General features: G+C 37.3%; 1 protein-coding gene, 1 long non-coding RNA gene and 1 pseudogene across 2 annotated transcripts in view; 2 read left to right on the top strand and 1 right to left on the bottom strand.

Moving 5' to 3' along the window:
- Window positions 1–20,590, bottom strand: part of LOC144616046 (uncharacterized) — a 218,160-nt gene that overhangs the window by 63,564 nt on the left and 134,006 nt on the right. The gene's annotated exons all lie outside the window — the stretch shown is intronic.
- Window positions 4,442–4,554, top strand: LOC132693520 (U2 spliceosomal RNA; annotated as a pseudogene).
- TMPRSS11A (transmembrane serine protease 11A) overlaps window positions 19,823–20,590 on the top strand; it is a 38,732-nt gene continuing 37,964 nt past the window's right edge. Inside the window, exon 1 of the mRNA XM_078445127.1 lies at window positions 19,823–19,933. Coding sequence (XP_078301253.1) covers window positions 19,855–19,933 — 79 coding nt within the window. The 5' untranslated portion in view covers window positions 19,823–19,854. The remainder of the gene's footprint in view (window positions 19,934–20,590) is intronic.

Raw genomic sequence — 20,590 nt, 5'->3', positions numbered from 1 at the left:
TGATTTTTGTTTCAATTGTAAATGGGATTGATTTCTTAATTTCTCTTTCTGCTTCATTAATAGTGTATAGAAATGCAACAGATTTCTGTACATTAATTTTGTATCCTGCAACCTTACTGAATTCTTTTTCCAGTTCTAGCAGTTTTTTGTGGAGTCTTTAGGGTTTTCTATATATAATACCATGTCGTCTACAAATAGTGAAAATTTTACTTCTTCCCTACTAATGTGGATGCATTTTATTCCTTTCTCTTATCTGATTGCTGTGGCTAGGACTTCCAGTACTATGTTGAATAAAAATGGGGAGAGTGGACATCTTTGTCTTATTCCTGACCGTAAGGAAAAAGTTCTCAGTTTTTCCCCATTGAGGAAGGTGTTAGCTGTGGGTTTTTCATATAAGGACTTTATTATATTGAGGTAAGTTCCCTCTAAACCTACTTTGTTGAGAACTTTTATCACGGATAGATGTTTTGCTTTGTCAAATGCTTTTTCTTCATCTATTGAAATGATCCTACGGCTTTTATGCTTTCTCTTATTGATGTGATGTATCACGTTCATTGATTTAGGAATATTGAACCTACTCTTGCATCCCAGAAATAAATCCCACTTGATTACGATGAATGAATTTTTTAAATGTATTGTTGGATTCAGTTTGCTAATATTTAGTTGAGGATTTTTGCATCTATATTCATTCAGATATTCTGGCCTGTACTTCTCTTTTTTTATTGTGTCTTTATCTGGTTTTGGAATCTGGGTAATGCTAGCCTCATAGAATGAATTTGGAAGTTTTCCTTCCTCTTCTATTTTTTGTGATATGCATATTTTATCACAAAAAAGAACAGGAGAGAGACAGCAAAGGAGGGAACACAGAACAGAAAAGACAACATGTTGAGACTGAGGCAGAAACTGGAGTTTCCAAATACAAGTCAAGGAACTCCTGGAGCCACCAGAACTAGAAGAAACAAGGAAAGATTATTCCTAGAGCCTTTGGAGGGAGTATAGTCATACTGACACCTTAATTTCTGACTTCTGGTCTCCGGAACTGTGAAAGAATAAATTTCTGTATTTTAAGCCACCAGGTTTGTGGTAATTTGTTACAGCAGCCTCAAGAACCCAATACAGTGATGCAGGGATCAAGGCCATCAGCTAAAATTGAGAATGGAAGAGTAAGTGAAGGGGTTTGAAGAAAAAAAGAGAGGTGAGAGACTGCCCAGAAGTGTGGGGAAGTGAATGGTCTAGGGACATGTAAAATGACTACCTCCAGCATCAGGAGCACACTTCAGGATCATGCACAGGAATTTAAAACTAGATCAGTTTGTGTTTTTCTACTTGGCCTGTTTATCTGCGCAAGAGTACAGCTAAAGAATCATGGAAACGGGTTTATCCAAAATTATCTTTTCATTGAGACAGCACAAAGTGAAAACAAAGTGAAGGAGTTGATGATATATGCAAAGAAGTGACTTTAATGATTATCTTTTTTTTAACTTCCCTAATATCCAAGTACCTGAAATCTATTCTGGTGCATCATAGGAACTGAGCAAAGATCTATTGAATGAGTTACTGAATGCCATGATGTTTAACATAGTAGGCTTCTCTGAAATAACCACAACACATAGAGTCTGAGCTCCTATGTGCAAACACTCCTAGACTAAGGGATGTTTTCCACCTGTTCATTCTCAACATGACAACACTTATTTGTCAGCTGGCATCAGTTTAATTTCCTCTTATCAGACAGAGGACAAAAATATCAGTTGAAGAAAAATATTCAATCACAGAAGTTATATTGCTATTGTCTCATGATATAATCCTTATGCACTATAAGAGTTTTTATCATTTAATAGCACAATAGGAGACAAAAGCAAAGCAGTAGCATGCCAATTTAATTTACACTGACAAACTTTCTTTAGTACTTATTTTCTGTGAAAAATTCCAACTTAAAAATTTTTTAATGTTTATTTGTTTATTTTGAGAGAGAAAGCACAAGTGTGGGAGGGGCAGAGAGAGAGGAGGGAGAGAATCCTAAGCAGACTCTGCACTGACAGCATAGAGCCCAATGTAGGGCTCGAACTCACGAAACTGAGATCATGACCCGACCTGAGGTCAAGAGTCAAACTCTTAATCAACTGAGCCAGCCAGGCACCCCTCCAACTTTAAAAGTATAGGTTTGGACATGACGACTGTATACAATCTTCTGAAACAGTGAATTATTGAGATCTACTTATTCAGATGCCTAAAATGAAAATATATACAATTTTATCCATATAAAAATGTGATTATTGACCATCATAACTCTTTACATCTTTACATCTTACCTTGTCACATTAGGTTAATTAGGTTGGGACGTAAAAGATAGACCAGAATAGTGGCCAAGGACTGCTACCTCTTACTACAGCCTCTGTAATCAGCTAGTGATAAGAAAAAATAAAATTATTTTTAAGGGTCAGCTTTGTATCAAGTGCCATTCATAAAGTAGATCTAAGTGATAAAGGTAAGGGCCTTTTAGAGTCAGAGACACCTGAGGGGGAAAATGCCATCTTTACCACTCTCAGATGTGAGATTAGGCAAACTCTTTAACATCTATGAGTTCCAGTTTCTATTTCTGTAAAATGGGGTTAATTTGTATCCCAAAGAGCTGTTGCAAAGTATTGATTGTATTGCTTGGCCTTTGATAAGTACTGTTTACTTGCAATTTTTATAGTCTCATTAAACTGTTTTTCTATATTGATTATATATTTGTATTGAGGTGTAATTTACATTCAGTAAAATTCACCTTTTTTTAGTGACTAGTTCTATGAACTTTGACAAATAAGTTCTTTGAACTTATAACCATCACCACAAAATATAAAACATTTTCCCCCAACTCCTAAACTCCCTTCTTGTGAATGCTTGCCTGTCGCCACCAGATGCTGGAAACTCTGATTTTTGTCCTTAGAAGCTGGGCATTTTCTAGAATAGCCTATTAATGGAATCACACAACGTGTTGTCTTTTGAGTCTGGATTCTTTTACTCAATACAATGCCTTTGAGGTAATCTCATTTAATTTGCACATATATTACTATTCTCAGAGAAGGAAAATTACATTCAGAAAGTTAAATAACTTAATCAAAGCTGTAGTTAGACAGAAATTTCGTCTTCGCTTTATTTGTTTCAAACTGTGTGCTTCTTGTTTGCTACACCATATTGCCTTCTGTCAGCCTACAGCTTACTGAACTTCCACTACCAATTCTGGAATTTATCTTCATATTCAGCCATTATTCCTCTACCTACCCATAAACAGAGACCTGGAAAACTGAGGACCCAGAGGACATCAAGGCCAAAAGAGGAGTCCTGAGCAAATGGCTTGCCAGGTTCTGCTGTGCTGACATTCAGAGACGTCGCCATTTTATCTTAATACAGTTTACCATTCAGTTCTTGAATGTATACAACACACAGTATGGGGAGCATGTTACATGTACTCTCTCATTTAATTCCTACAATAGTCTGCAAAGCTATCGTTAATTCTGTGCACAGATGAGGAAGCTAAGAAAGGTCAAGCAGCAGCTATGTTAGGGGAGCCTGGATTTACAGGCAGGTGCATCTCCCTTCAACATCTGGGCTTTGTTTACCAGGCCTTCTGCCACACACTATGGAAGCTGCCGTTTATTACTAGACACTGTGCTGGGCAGTGTTATACACACCATGTCATTTAATTCTGACGAAAAGCCCTGAACATAAATGGTATCAGCTCATTTCATATAGGAGGAAATTGATGCTCAAAGGGTTTAAGTGGTCTGTTCAAGGTCACATAACTACCAAGGAGTCAAAATCCCATTTTAGGGGTGCCTGGGTGGCTTCTTCATTCAAGTGTCCAACTTCAGCTCAGGTCTTGATCTCACCATGCATAAGTTTGAGCCCCACATCAGGCTCTGCACTGATAGCTTCAGAACCTCTGTCTCCCTCTCTCTATCCCCCCCACTCAAAAATAAATAAACACTCATTTAAAAAGTTGAAAAAAAAAAAAAAACAGGGGCGCCTGGGTGGCTCAGTCGGTTAAGCTCCGACTTCGGCTCAGGTCACGATCTCACGGTCCGTGAGTTCGAGCCCCGCGTTGAGCTCTGGGCTGATGGCTCAGAGCCTGGAGCCTGCTTCCGATTCTGTGTCTCCCTCTCTCTCTGCCCCTCCCCCGTTCATGCTCTGTCTCTCTCTGTCTCAAAAATAAATAAACGTTAAAAAAAAAATTTAAAAATTAAAAAAAAACAGTATTCCATTCTAAGTCCATGCCACTGTTGACTATTCCATGGAACCCTGTGTCAGAGAAACAGCAGGGAAAAGATGGAAAGGAAGAATGTAACTACGTGTGCTCCTTGTATAGCTCAACATAATGAGCTTCACTAAGTGTTTCTCTGTTAAATAGGAAGAAAATATATGCAAATAAACTAAGATCTTAATATTAAAAGTTAATAATATCGCTTCTTGGCCTTTTGGCTAAGATCAAGTGTAATATTAAAAGTTAATATTTTCGTAGTGCTTCCATTGCACAAGGTACTACTCTAAGTATTTTACATATATTGACACATTTACATTTCTAAAAACCTTAAAAGGTAGTCACTAGTATTATTCCTATTTTATAGATAGAAACTTCTAACATTTGAACCCCACATCTAATTCTAGAGTCTATGCACTTAAAGCATTCTACAGTACTAAGATTCTTTTGAATGGTACTTTCCCTAAGTGTTAGAAGCAATGACCATTAAATTTTCATTTAAAGTAGGGTTTCCTTTTTTTTTTTAAACGTTTATTTATTTTTGAGACAGAGAGAGACAGAGCATGAACGGGGAGGGTCAGAGAGAGGGAGACACAGAATCTGAAACAGGCTCCAGGCTCTGAGCTGTCAGCACAGAGCCCGGCGCGGGGCTCGAACTCACGGACCGCGAGATCATGACCTGAGCCGAAGTCAGCCGCTTAACCAACTGAGCCACCCAGGCGCCCCAAGTAGGGTTTCCTTTTAAATGGCTATCCTTTGGTTGTGAGATTATAATCAAGGCTAAACACTAAGTATATTCATATTGCATGTAGCTGTTAAAAAAGATAAGGTAAATCCATTTCTCTCAACATAAAATAGAGTATCAAGGGAAGAAAAACCAAACTGCACAAGGAAGTATATAATACTGTTCAATCAATACTCATATATATTTTTCTATGGGTATACGTGCATGTGTCTGTTTGTGTGTAAATGCTTAGTATATTCTGTAAGAAAATGGACCTTAATAACATTAGTTGCTTCTAAGGAGAAGGAAAGGCACCATGACCACAACATGGTGAAACAGCTTCAGCCTCATTTCTAATGTTTCAGTATACACAAAAAGCAGGTATTCATGTCTGATTGAAAATTTATTGAAAATATTGTTTACTTATATTCTTTGTTTTCTTCACGTTGATAAATGTCTCTCTCTTGCGCTCTCTCTCTCTCTATATATATGTATATATATATATACATGTATAGAAAATATATTTGTAATTCATATTACATAAATATAAATTATAGCATGTGTACGTATCACATTAAGCCATTTTAGGAAAAAATCTGGTTTGATATGAATTTGTATGCACATACTCTCAGAAGTACGTATTTTTTAAAGAAAAATAATTATATATTAATAAATTCACTCTACCCCTGTCATACATGGAGATAGCTGCTATTCAACTAAAAATTAAACACTATTTCTTGAATTATATTATGAATCTAGGTTTTAAGGATACTTGATTGTTTTTATTAAGAGCTTTTATATAAAGGTTTCTTTAAGGTATTGGTATACCTACCAATAATCTTCTTTAAATTCTTAATCCTAGTGCATTCCTAAGGTATTTCTCATTCAAATCCTCTCAACCAGTTTATCTCCCTTTAACAAAATTAGTCAATACCAAAAGAAACTATGTTGCTTTCTTATTGGGACTATGCTATCTCTGGGCTGTTTTCTTCAAGCTATCCTGCGGGTTGAGGCTCTCTGTTCAGACTTGTCTAACTAGTTTCATTTCAACTATTTGTAATTTGTTTTAATTTCTTTCAGCCATAGACCTCTAATACATCTAAAGGTGACATGCAGTTGATTAGAAAGTCAAATGAAGTCAGTGGGTGTAGGACTGCAAGACCAAATTCTTCCTCTTACAGATGATGTATCGGTAAGTTCAGTTTTGTTTAGCAAATGGCTTATTTGCTCTACTGTCTGTCAGTGTCTAGATTCCCTATTATGTCAGGGCACTGCCTGTGAGATGTCCTCAGTGCGTTCAATCTGTATGGATCTTGTGAGATTTCTGGAATTATTATAACAGCTGGATTAATTAATCTCTGTAATTGAAATCAATATCTTTTTATTAAAAATCATTCTTAGCATTATTTCATGTTGCCAGGTTCAATAGTTGGGATTTTAGAAGAAGTTAATGAAGAACTGTATTATATTATGTTCTGATTGAGTCTGGTTTGGGGACCTGTGGAAGGTGTTCCTTTGTTTTACAGAAAGCCTTCTTTAAGTAATCTGACTAAATTTATCTTCTACAGCATTTTCTGTTTTGTTGCTTTTTCTTATACCTTATAGTCAGCCCTGGAAACTATAGGATTGGGAGGTCCATAGCTACAGAGATACCTGCCTTCTCATAGAAATCCTAGGATTCCTGTGGGAAGAAGGGAACCAGGAGACCCAAACCTGTCTATTTCCTAAAACTCTCCCATTAAATACTAAAGAAAAAAAGCTGAATTATTTCATTTTATTTCCCAAAAGGGCATTTGCCACATGCAAAGGAGAGGAAAAAATAAGGTTCCTTGGAATAACTTTATATGGAATTAAAACCATGATTTTAAACATCCATGATGACAATAATACTTCACGATTGCTTTGATTTATGCCACTTTCAAAGTATTTTTACATATGCCATTCATTTAATAGGACACCCTTGTGAGATCAGAATAGGTACTGTTAACTCCCTTTTTGAAATGAGGAATTTGAGGGAAACAGAAGTTAAGGGGCTTCTTTGGATCTATGGAGCTGTATGATGACAGAGTGCAAGAGCTGCCATCTACAACTTCCAAGTCCAGTATTCCCAGACTCCCGCAGCCTGTCTGGGTGGCAAGGATTCTACCTGGGAAATTTCAGAGAGGAGATAAGCCACTAAGGAAATCAGGAAATTCAGAGATCAGCTGCTGAGTTAGTGAACTCCACTGGGCTTCCTTCCCCGCTAATAAAATACACATTTGTATCAGTTCTATAGTGAATTGCTAAAGGGTCTCTGAGATCCTTGGGCAGCGTCTACAAGGCTTCACACATAAGCAGCACTCCATAAATATTTGTTGAACAAATGAATGAGTACACAAATGGAAATGTCTAGCATAATATTTTGCTTATTGATTAAAATTCATTGAATTTGAAAATGCCTATTTCATGTTTATGGAAGTCATGATATTGTAAAGCAGTAAGTAGTTCCAACCTTTCATATTGCACATCCCCAAAATTATTCTCTTTAAAATATCACGATTATAGACACCAAAAGTCCTCTTTTCTAATGAATATTTGTGGGTTTACAGAAAGTTTTTGGCTTCAGGGAAAAAAATTAGGAGTAATATTGGGGGTCAGTGCTATTGTTCGAGATAGCCATCACATTTGGTAAAGAAAGGAGAAGGTGGGAAACTGAATGTGTATGGTTTCTTTGAGATAACTTCATGGAACGCTCATCTGGGATTTGGAAGATTTTCAGGAGATGGCAGGTCACATTAATAGGCAGGCTTAAGGATTAAAGAAAAACAAATGCTTAATTACTACTATGACACCCTACATTCCACGTAGAGTACTTCTACAATATGTTTTATAGCCATGCTCACCATTCTTCTCTATTAACAAGAAATATAATGTGGACACCTTCTCAAAATATATTTGATCCATATCTTTGCTGTTTTTGCTACATTGAACTTTGGCTACTTCTCTATGTTTCATGACCATCTTCACTGTATTTCAGAGATAGTCCTTAGTGCTCAGACTTCGCTGTGAATACCCATCTTCATTTGCCTTTAGCAATATCCATACCCCTACTCCTTCCTATACATGTATTAATTGGGTGATTCATTCACTTAAAAATCTCAATTATTTTTCATATAAAAGATAAAATATCAAATGGCTCATCATATCAACAAACAGGTTACTGTCTTGTTCCCAGAAGTCTGGCATCGTTCTCTTCTTACAGCTCATTATTTTCAATATTGCTTATTAATAAATGTAAAAATTAGGTTCTTTCTCTTCATTATCATCCTTAAAATTTTTTTTTAATGTTTATTTAATTTTGAGAGAGAGAGAGAGAGAGGGAGAAAGAGACAGAGTGCAAGCAGGGGAGGTGCAGAGAGAGAGAGGGAGACACAGAATCTAAAGCAGGATCCAGGCTCTGAGCTGTCAGCACAGAGCCCAACACGAGGCTCAAACTCTCATGAACCCTAAGATTATGACCTGAGCTGAAGTCAGATGTTTAACTGACTGAGCCACCCAGGCGCCCCTTCATTATCATCTTTTAGAGAAAAAGGTAGTCCTGGGCAAATCTTTATAAATATTGATGATTTAAAGTTTAATTTCATTTTGAATACTCATGTCAATCAACTTGTTAATTTGCCAAATGTATTCTCTAATTTATTCAAAAACTGTATCTTCAGGGTTAAAACCAAAATAACAAAACCTTCATGTTACTTACTGATTACTAAATTGTGTGTAAATTAGTAACTAAATTTTAATGTTTTGTTAGTTTTCAACAACTCATAGTGCCATATGCATGCTATATTATATTAGTTCATTCATTCTCACAATCCTACAATTAGATGCCATTATTATCTCCACTGTATAGATAAAAGTTAACTGGCCCTACATTACAGGCTAAGAGAGCCAGAATCTGAACTTAACTATTAGGATATTCTGCTTTTCTTTCTTTGATAACTTTCAAGAGAAAACAACTTTTTGTTTTTTCATACAAAAACTGAGTAAGAGGGGTGCCTGGGTGGCTCAGTTGGTTAAATGTCTGACTTCAGCTCAGGCCATGATCTCACAGTTCATGAGTTTGAGCCCCGCATTGGGCTCTGTGCTGACAGCTCAGAGCCTGGAGCCTGCTTCAATTTCCCTGTGTGTGTGTGTGTGTGTGTGTGTGTGTGTGTCTATCTCTGCCCCTCCCCCACTTGCTCTCTGTGTCTCTCTCAAAAAGAAACATTAAAAAAAATTTTTTTAAACTGAGTGTGAAATTCATAGTGCTAAAAGTGATTCACTGAGTTGGGTTTTTTCTGTAGTCAATAAATTGAAATATGTGTTCATATCATCAAGATTAAAGGCTAGTATCTTCTTTGTTTTGCTTTCCTACTTTTCCACTTGTGTGGCATATAGGGAATAATATACTTACGGATAAAAATAGGCATTCTGGCAGATATGTATATAAAGTACTTGGAAACCAAGATGTTAAGAGTTTATGATCAGGTAAGTGTAGGAATCCTTACTGGGTGGTAGTTTATTTGTAATTATTATAATAACATCTGCCATTTATTATCTATTTACAAAATGTGAATCATTTTGCATACATTGTCTCATTCATTATTTACAGTCCTCATACAAGTTAGCCTATTTTAAAGGGAAAAAAAAGCTACCCAAGATCAGAGTTAGTGACTTTAACTCAAGCTGTACACGCCATCCTATATTCCCAATTCATTAACAGCTGGGGCTGTGAAACATCTTGGGCAATGACAAGAAACTGACCTACTGGGGATAGAGAAATAAGATAGGCAACATTTGAATAATATACTATGAAAGGCTTCACGTTCATTATCACAGTGGTCTGGTTACAAATGGGACAGACAGCCTTAAAGTCAGACAGTTAAGGACTTCCTTTCCCTTATCTCTGGTACCTGTGTTGTTTGCCTGATTCTTAGTTTCCTCATTAGTGAGTCGGTGATAAGGTAACAAGGCCTAAAGCTGTGTCAACAATTACATGAGATAAGTCACATGAAAACTCCTGAGCCAGAGTAGGAATTTGATATGTGCTAGAGCCTTTCATTTACTCACTTTATTGCCTCACGTCTCTGGGTAGTATTTATTATCACCACTTTACAAGTGGAAAAACTGAAATTCAGAGAGGTTTCAAAAACATCTCAAGATATATGTCAAAAAATTAAATGCAAGGACTGAGGCCAAAGTCTTCTGATCCTAAAAGGCAGAGGATGCCTGGAGAGGATTTGTCTGGGCAGGTAAAGACTTAAAGGAAATGTTTTAAATATTTTTCTCAGAAAAACTCCCTGTGTTTTCCTTTACTAAACCACTAAACTCCTTTCCTATGTCACTACGCATACTTATGATACCAGCTGTGTCAGTTTTTGTCAAAGCAATTCTCCAACATCAGCTGGGTATCAATTCAATTTTGACATTAACTGGAGTTAGCACAGACCCCACAGGTTAAGGGCTTGGTCCATAAGACTTCCCCTGGCCCCATTTCAGACAGAAATCCCAAGTCCAGGTTGTTGTTACCTGTGTTCTTAATGACTGGCTATAAATTGGAGCTTCCCACAACTCCCTCCTTTATTTTAATATGCTAGGGTGGCTCACAGAATTCAAGAAAACAGTTTACCTAGTAGATTATCAACTTATTCCAAATTATATTAAAGGATATGAATGAACAGCCAAATGAAGAGATATATATGATGAGGTTCAGAAGGGTCCCCAGTACAGGAGATTTTGTCCTTGTAGAGTTGGTGGTATACCACCCTCCCAGGACAGAGATGCCCAGCACCAACTCAGAAGCTCTCCGAACCCCATACTATTGGGATTTTCATGGAGGCTTCATCGCATAGACATGATAAATTCTGAATGCAATCTTCAGCTTCTCTCCCATTCCCAGAGGTTTATATGGAGGGGTTGGTTGGGGGGGAGAAGGGGAATGAAGCTGAAATTCCAAGCTTGTAACTATAGCTTGGTCTTTCTGGTGACTAGTCCCTATCCTGAAGCTATGTAGGAGCCCACCCAGAGTTACCCCATTGGAACAAAAGACATTGCTATCACCCAGGAAATTCCAAGGGATCTAAGAGCTCTGTGTCAGGAACCAAGGTTAAAGACCAAACAGAACAAATGATGTTCCTGGTGCTCTTATCACTTAGGAAATTATAAGGGATTTAGGAACTCTGTGCCAAGAACTGGGACCAGAGATCAATATATACTTTTTCTATTATATCAAAATTTTTAATGCTCATTTTTGTTACCTTAATGGAAATTTATTATTTGTGTAATTTTAAATATTTATAGAAAAGAAGTTTATAATACTGCGTTATTTTCAATCACATGGCACAGATTGAGACAAAAACACTATGGGTTGTACCATGAACTACATAAGGGTAGAATCCATGTTTTATTCATCCATGCCTTTCTAAGCCTTGAATGATGCCTTAAAACAAAATAGAGGCTCAATAAAATATTGTGAAAAAATAAAGATGGGTGGATAGGTGGACAGATGGACGGATAGTTGAATAGACAGACAAACAAAAGGACAAAGGAGGAATAACACTGTAATAGCTAATCAATTCTTAGAAGTAGTTTGTTAGGGCATATTTATGGTATACAAGGCTCTGACCAAGGCATTTGAATACAACTTATTTTTCACACATGCATAGCATCCCAGTGTGGACCTTCACCTCTTATCTGATACACATTTTACAAACTTTAATACGTGGGACTGCATCTTATGCCAAAACATGTCAGGACTATACCAAACACACACATATAACACACACAAACACACGTGCACATACACCGCATAATGTTTGGTGCTATCTTTTCTATAAAGTATAACATTCCATAATAAGTTTCTGTTTTGTTACTCAATCCCTTATTCCCACATCAATATTGTACTTATAAAACAGCATCTGCATTTTATTGTCACTCTTGGCCAGCCACAGTGGAACATATTTTTTGTGGATTAATACTGCATTAAAAATATTTGGGGTATTTACTAATACCCCTCCTATATAAGGTCTTTCCTGTAGGGCCACTCCAAGATGATCCTAAAATCTAAAATACTACTGGTCTCAATTACCTACCATAAAATTCTCATAGTAAAATGCCCATTGTCTCAGCATGGCTGATTTCTATCAAGTGTGTAATAATAATAACAACAAAAATAGTGATACTAATTCACATTTATATAGTATTTACTATGGGCTGGTCACTTTACATGAATTAATGTACTTAGTGCTTATATAAATCCAATGAGGTAGGTATTAATTTCATTTCCATTTTCCAAATGGGAAGACTAAAACACAAAAGGGCCAAATACCTTGCTTCATATTGCAGAGCCACCAAATGACAGAGCTAGGACTTGAGCTCAGGTAGTCTGGCTCCAGAGACTGGTTTCTTATCATTTAATGCTATACCACTCTCAATTAGAAGTTAGTTCAATGATGGTGCATTAATTTAAACTAACATGTGACTGTGCTCTGCCCCTAATCCAAAGTCTAAGTTCAAAACTATTTAAGAAAGGCTTTGCAGCTATAAGCTAGCACCATGAACCTTCATTTTGCTGTTATCTGAAGATGGAAGGGAGTTAAATGCCTAACCTCTCAGAATACAGCCAAGAAATCCCTCTTACTAAATCAAGACAGAACGATCTAGAAGGGACAAGAATCTGAAATTGATTTCACTCATTAGGGTTGGGTAGTTGCTAAAGACAGAGCTACAAGGCTTTAGAGTAAATCCAGCTTAGCAAGCCAGACATGACTAAGCAGTGAGTAACTGTGCAGGGAAGTGGCAGGAGGTGGGAGTTTCTCTCCATGGGGATGAAGTATCCACGGGGAATCTAGGAAAGGTGTTCTCAATCCCCTTTAGCTTATGCTTTCCTCTTACAGCCTTAAAATTCTCATTCATGCTCCTTTTTTGCCTGTGTGCCCAATTTCCATCCCTGGGACCAGAGTAAAGACATTTCCTTAGATAGGTGAAGAAATAGTCTTCTCTTTTCTGGGTCCTAATTTTCCTTCCCTGAGACCTCTGAATTCAGCTCAGCTTGAATAATTTCAACATTTTCCACAAAAACTTTTCTTTGCTCTGGACTCACAATGGTATTTTATCAATTCTGCCCCTTGCTCCATTGTCCCTCCCATATCTGGGAGTTAAACACTGAAGGAATATAAAAGGTTTTCTTCGTTTCTTCTTTTTTAACCTCCTGACAAGCATTCCATGGAGCATCAGAGTGGCATAAATATATCTAGAGCTATGTTTTCAAAGCTGTGTTCTGTAGAACATCAGAATCCCACAGGATATGAGTAGATATGGTGTTTTTTAAAAAAACGTATATTTGAGGGGCACCTGGGTGACTCAGTCAGTTGAGTGGCCGACTTTGACTCAGGTCATGATATCCTGGTTTGTGAGTTTGAGCTCCACATCAGGCTCACTGCTCTCAGCCTGTCAGCTCATAGCCTGCTTAGGATCCTCTGTCCTCCTCTCTCTGTCCCTCCCCTACTTGCACTCTCCCAAAAATAAATATTGAAAAGGAAAGAAAGAAAGAAAGATCGAAAGAAAGAAAGAAAGAAAGAAAGAAAGAAAGAAAGAAAGAAAATGTAATTTAAAAAACGTTTATTTCAGTCCAATTCAATAAATAGTATTCAAGATTCTGCTAAGAATCAGATAATGTATGAGGCACTGGGGTTGTATCAGTGAAAAGAATATATACAAAACCAAGACAGAAATATTGTTCACATTTACTTCCACTTAAAACCAGATTCTGAGACTTCTAGAAGTGAGGATCCTCTCTAATTTTATTTAACCCATTTTTTTCCAAACCTGTTTGAATATGGAAAACCTTTCCCCCACCACCTGGGAACATTTTTGGAGAAATGTCTCAATGCTGTATATGATGTTTTCACTATCTTCAAGATCTTGCACACTTTGGGGTAAGAGGATATTTATACACATTTCAAGAAATAAAATATATAGAGAACTTGTAGCAGTATGAAAAAAGTGTCAAATTAGATAAAAGCCTTCAAAGTTTACAGACAACCCCCAATATGGTTATCATTCTATCAGCCCTACCTCCCCTCTGCCCACTCCAGGTGACCTCTGCCACTGTTATAGGAGATTCTACGGGGAGGGAGAGAAGCGAATCCTAACTTTTTCAGAGTTCATCAAAGTGTAAAGCCAATAGAAAGGAAAATGTGAAAGCAAAATTAATTTCAGACTTAACCACAACGAGGATGGGTGGCCTCTCTGATCAAACAACCTCTACTTTCACTTCTTAAAACTCTTCACTTGCCTTTCATACTGCTTGAAATACCACCCGTTATTCATCTGAGTTCATAGGAAGCCTGTTCTAAAAAAACATAAGAATCACTCTCAGAAAGAAGTTTGATATCACAGAGAAAAATGGGCTTTTGAGTCACAGAAGTCCAAGTTAGGTTCTAGTTCTGCATACTGGCTTCATGAATGGAGCACGTTAGTCACCTGTGAAGCAAAGATACATAATTCTACTGACAAGCATGTTTGGAGGATGAGATGCGACCATATACCAACCAACAACTCCTACAAAGTCAGCATTTACTACATAGTAGCTCTTGTTGTCACTCTTAGTATTAAATGGTCACCCTAAAATAGCCACTGTGGAAGACAGTATGGAGGTTCCTTAAATACAAGCATCCTATGATCCAATAATTCCACTATAGGATATTTACCCAAAACATACAAAAACACTAAATTCAAAGGGATACATGCACCTCTATGTTTACTGCAGCATTATTTACAATAGACAAATTATGTAAGTGGCCCAAGTGTCCTTTGATAGATGAAAAGATAAAGAAGAGGTGGGGGTGCCGGGGTGGCTCTGCCAGTTAAGTGTCCAACTATTGATTTTGGCTCAGGTCATGATCTCACAGTTAGTGAGATTGATCTCCATGTCAGGTTCCACACTGACAGCCTGGAGCCTGTTTGGGATTCTGTCTCCCTCTCTCTCTGCCCCTCCCTTGCTCTCTCTTTCTCTCTCTCTCTCTTTCTCTTTCTTTCAAAATAAATAAATAAACTTTAAAAATAAGAAAAGAGGTGGTACACACACACACACACACACACACACACACACACACACAATGGTATATTATTCCACCATAGAAAAGAATGAAAACTTGCCATTTGCAACAAGTATGGAGCTAGAAAGTATCATGCTAAGCAAAATAAGTCAGAGAAGGACAAATACCATACAATTTCATTCATATGTGGAATTTAAGAAACGAAAGAGGAAAAAAAGAGAGACAGATAAACCAAGAAACAGACTTTTAACTATAGAGAACAAACTGCTGGTTACCAGAGAGGAGGTGGGTGGGGGATGGGTGAACAGGTGAAGGGGATTGAGCACATTTACCATGATAAGCACTTAGTAATGTGGAAGTGCTGAATTACTACATACTATGGCTGAAACTAATATACCACTATATGTTAATTATACTGGAACTATAATAAAACACTTAATTAAAAAATTAAATTAAATTAATTAAACAAAAGAGTCCGTTCCAGAGTACCCAAACAGATATTCACATGTCAGAGTATATTAGGTTACCGCAAAATGTTGCTCTTCTGTAGCAAACATCTGACTTGAGTGACTCAAAGGAAATGATGATTTTCATTGGTAGAAAGAGAATTTGGCACTTTGGCTCTAGAACAACTTTCCTCCAGGGATGGGCACCATGCTAGGGAAAGAAGAGCAAAGTTTTTTGCACCAAATGCCTTCTGGGAATTTGATGCACTTAACACCTTTGTTCAGTTACATTAGAAGTTCAGTAAACTTGTAGGTGGCCTGGGAAGCTAACCAATAATTTATTTTTAAATAAGATTGCATGTTTTAAACTTCAAGAAACTATCTTTATGAAGATTTATGGGAACATAATCTGTCTGCAAATTGGCATTTGAATACGATTCACATGCATTTACATTTGTATAATGATAACATGCATCTACAAGAAAACAGAAGACTGATCCTGAAAATAGAAAAATTTAGAGTTTATAGATAAAACGATAATGGGCATGTGGTTGACTGTAGAGCAAGCCTAAGTTGCTGCCTTCAGGGAAGGCCTTTCTAGAAAAAGGAAAATCCATGTGGATAAAGATGTCTATTATGTCTTTTGCTGACTCAAACCTCTTTGAACTCACACATATAAAAGTCCTCAGCTTAGAGTCTGGTTACTGAAGAATACCCCAACTCAGATCATTAACAGTTCAGACTGCCCTATATATTCCTCAAGATGTGTATTTTTCAGTCTGAAAAACTGCAGAAAGCAAAGTCACAAAATCATTCACATTATCACCATGTTTTCATTGACATCTTTGGAAAAATGATGTCATGCATATGCCCTTTTAAACACTGAATACTCAAACTTAATGAAAGTAAATGAATATGATAAATTGGATTTAATACAGATTATAAATTGTGTTACTCTGAATTAAGTATCATCTGTACTTGCCCTTTCCTTTAAGGAATGCAGAATGCCAAATAGGTCTTAAACAAGGATTACTTTTAGCTGTCTTCCCATTTCAAGTTCCAAGAGTTTATTTTGTATTCCCCCAAATTTTTAGTTGAATAAAATATACCTTAGTCTTCTTCTAATTGTACATTCAACATAGAAATTTCCTTTTAATGAAATAGTTTTCTACAACCTCCACAAAAATTAGAAATTTTAAATATCACATGCTTTCTCTGAAGGCTATAGAGATTTCTGTCCATTTTCATGAAAGTTATATTTCCAGCTATGATAAAAAAAATTTTAAATGACCTCTAAGATTCCCATCCCTCAGTGTACACACTCCTGGACACTCAAACACTAATTTAGGTGCTGCTGTGAGGGAATTTTGCAGATATAATTAAGGTCTCAAATCAGTTGGCTTTAAGATATGGAAGTTGTCCTTGGTGGACCTACTCTAATCAGGTGACACCTTTGAAAAGGACTAGGCTCTACCTGGAGAGATATTCAGGATGTAAGAGATTTGTTGGGAGGGTGATTCTCCATTGCTGGCTGTAGAGATGGAATGGGCCACATGCAAAGAATGTGGTGGAATCTATGAGCTGAGAGAGAGAGGCTTGTGACAGCCAGCAAGAGAACAGGGACCCCAGTTCAACTTCAAAGAACTGAGCTATGCCTAGAACCTAAGTGAGCTTAGAAAATGATCACAAATGTCAGATGAGATAGCTGCCTCAATCAACACCTTGATTTCAACCTTGTGAGATCCTGAGCAGAAAACTCAGCCATGACATGTACAGAACCGTGAGCTAATAAGTTGGTATTGCTTTAAGCTGCTAACTTTGTGGTAATTTGTTGCACAGCAATAGAAAATTAATACATCAGTGTTTGTTTTCTGATGCAAGTAAAGCAGGAAAAAAAATGCATGGGCACAATGGTGCAGTGCATCTCTACTTACAATCAGGCTAGATTCCCAAGGCTTTACTGAGCCTATTTTTCTCCAAATCTGAAGTGATATTATGCAAATCACTAGCAGGACCTCTCCAGAATGGAAAGTCAATGATGCATATTGGCTTTCATGCATCTCTTCATATTATCATATTATTCATAAAAGTTGATACTGAGTTGACAGTTTATTCATACAGGATTAAATAGCTGCAGATTTAGACTATGGCTCCTGCAGCTTTTGTAATGTGGCATTGTACACCTGTTATTCCCCAGAGGTTCTCACAAAAGGAGAACCTAACACACCTATTTGTTGGTCGTCATTCCCCCTGCCCAGATGTTCACAGCTCCTTGTATGGGATTTGTAGATATGACTGCCACGGCACTTGAAGCAGTGGGCTATTGGTTGTTGAACAACTCCTCTGCTAAGTCCTACCATTCAGTCTATAACAGTGATCTTCCTGTCATCTACTTTCTCCATTTGCCCTATTCAGAGAAACTCTGATGAGAAGACAGATTTGAAAGTCCTTAAGTCTCCTTAAGTTCTAGCCTTCCTTCTTTGGTTCTCTTATTGATTTTGAATGTCTTGGAAACATACTAAGATTCTCTGAGAAAATGAATGGTCAAATAAATGAAGAAGGAATGAATGAGTGAATAGATGAATATATAAATAATCAATTTAAGAGAATGCACTCAATGGAGTGGAAGTGTGGCACTGCGGGAAAAACAATGGTGCCCTAGGAGTTAGAAGGCGTGAGTCTGAGATGACCACTAGTTCTGTTAACATCAGAGGTCGTTTAATCATCTCTGGGCGTCAGTTTTCTCACCTGGAAAATGTGTTACATTTTACCAAATCGTTTCCAAGTTATCCTTAACTTCTGAATTTAGGTTTTATTTAAAAAAAAAATATTAATGTTTATTTGTTATTGAGAGACAGAGAGAAACAGAGCGTGAACAGGGGAGGGACAGAGAGAGAGGTAGACACAGAATCCAAAGGAGGCTCCGGGCTCTGAGCTGTCAGCACAGAGCCCGACACGGGGCTTGAACTCTCAAACCACGAGATCGTGACCTGAGCTGAAGTTGGTCGCCTAACCCACTGAGCCACTCAGGCACCCCTGAATTTAGGTTTTAAATCATTTAAGAGGCTAAATAATGTTACACCCCACAGAGCTTCTGTTTGTTGTTATATTCTGGCACCTTAATTCTTGTCCATTGGAAGACACACTGCCTCTCCACAGCCAGCTGTCTAGATTCTTTTTAATCAGCCAATGCATACATTGTCAATATTTTCTATACCCAACAGAATTCAAGCCTCTCAAGCTCCACTAGGTTTATTGGGTAAATGTATTGCTTATGCCAAAGCTATTATCTTCTTAATTATTTAGGTCCATATGACTTGTATCTTTTATGCTTTCATTTACATATAAAATATGTCTATATTCAAAAGAAAAATTTCTTGTAAATCAACCAATATTTATTAAAATTACACTCAGTGCAGGGGTGCCTGGGTGACTCTGTCAGTTAAGCATCTGACTTTTAACTTCAGTTCAGGCCATGACTCATTGTTTGTGAAATGGAGCTTCACATCAGGCTCTATGCTGATAGTGTGGAGCCTGCTTGGGATTTGCTCTTTCTCTCTCTCACTCACACTCTCTGTATACCTCAAAATAAATAAATAAACTTAAAAAAATTAATGAAATAAATAATATAAAAAATAAAATTACACTCAGTGCAAAGCATTGGACTAAATCTTGTAAAGGGAAAATACCTTCTGTCCCCAAAGAGGTTGGTTTAGCAACACACACCCACCCAAAGCTAAATTCTAATGAAAGAGGTAAATAAAGTTGATTATAATGGCAAGTTGTAGAGAAGGAGACTACAGAATGAGTTAGAAGACCAGGACCTTTTTAAACCATTTGACTCTAATCAAGTGTCCTCTCTCTCAGCCTCTGTTATTTCATATATAAAGCTGGCATAATATCTTCCTCTTACGGATTTGTAAAATTCCTACTCTTTACCAGGCACCTTATTAAATCTTAATGATAAAAAGATGAACAATACCAGTGTAGCTCATTGAGGAGTTCACAATTAAATTTAGATTAATATACATGCAAACAAATACTTGACACAATGTCGTTAGCACTATTGTTGATAAGAGATGTCAGGACTGACAGCACAGAGAGCCAGTGCCTCTAGAAATAGAAACCACAAGTAATAGTGTACATTCCCAGATCCTGATCTTCTTAATACGTCCCTTCACCCCAAGATAACCTTGATGCATATCCAAGACAAATGTATTCTTGCTGGAAAAGGTAGACCAAAGAAACTTGCTGTTATCCAAAGGACAACCAGAAAGCTTGTAACTGTTACAATGTAAGAGTAACCTGCTGAGTTTTCCTTTTTACAGGACAGTAGGATTTGGCACCCAGAGCAGAAGTTTGAAACCATGGATGATTGCCCTTCTCATTGTGTTATTACTGACAGTGGTGGCAGTGACCATTGGTATTCTGGCCCACTTGTTAGTCTCTGGTAGGTAAAGATTGTGAATTTCACTCAGCTTGATTTCATTTTTCTGCAAACCTTCATTTGTATATATGTAAATGTAATTTTATCTAAAAGCATTTTTGTGCTTTTACCAGCATTTAGAATTTAATTTTTTTCAGTCATTTTATAAAAATAATTATTAAATGCCTATTGTATATGAGTACTTTTCTGGATGACTCAAGGTACAACATTATGTAAAGCAGACCAGTTTCCTATCTCCTTGGAGCTCACAAGCTAATAATCTTTTAAGACTACACAGACGATCAAAAATGGTAACTGAAAGAGGCGCCTGGGTGGCTCAGTAGGTTGAGCAGCTGACTCCTGATTTCCCAGGGTCATGGGATCAAACCCCACGTTGAGCTCTGTGCTGAGCGTGGAGCCTGCTTAAGATTCTCCCCTCTTGGGGCAGCTGGGTGACTCAGTCGGTTATGTGTCTGACTTTAGCTCAAGTCATGATCTCACAGTTCATGGATTAGAGCCCTGCATCAGGCTCTGTGCTGACAGCTCACAGCCTGCAGCCTGTTTTGGATTCTGTGTCTCCCTCTCTCTCTGACACTCCCCTGTTTATGCTCCGTCTCTCTCTCTCTCTCTCAAAAACAAATACTTAAAAAAATTTTTAAAAAAGATTCTCCCTCTCTCTCT

The sequence above is a fragment of the Panthera onca genome, chromosome B1 (genome assembly GCF_046562875.1).
Source record: "Panthera onca isolate mPanOnc1 chromosome B1, mPanOnc1 haplotype 2, whole genome shotgun sequence".
In the NCBI taxonomy this organism is placed as follows: Eukaryota; Metazoa; Chordata; class Mammalia; order Carnivora; family Felidae; genus Panthera; species Panthera onca.
Note: the sequence above shows the minus strand (reverse complement) of the source record. Positions and strands in the feature narration are given on the sequence as shown.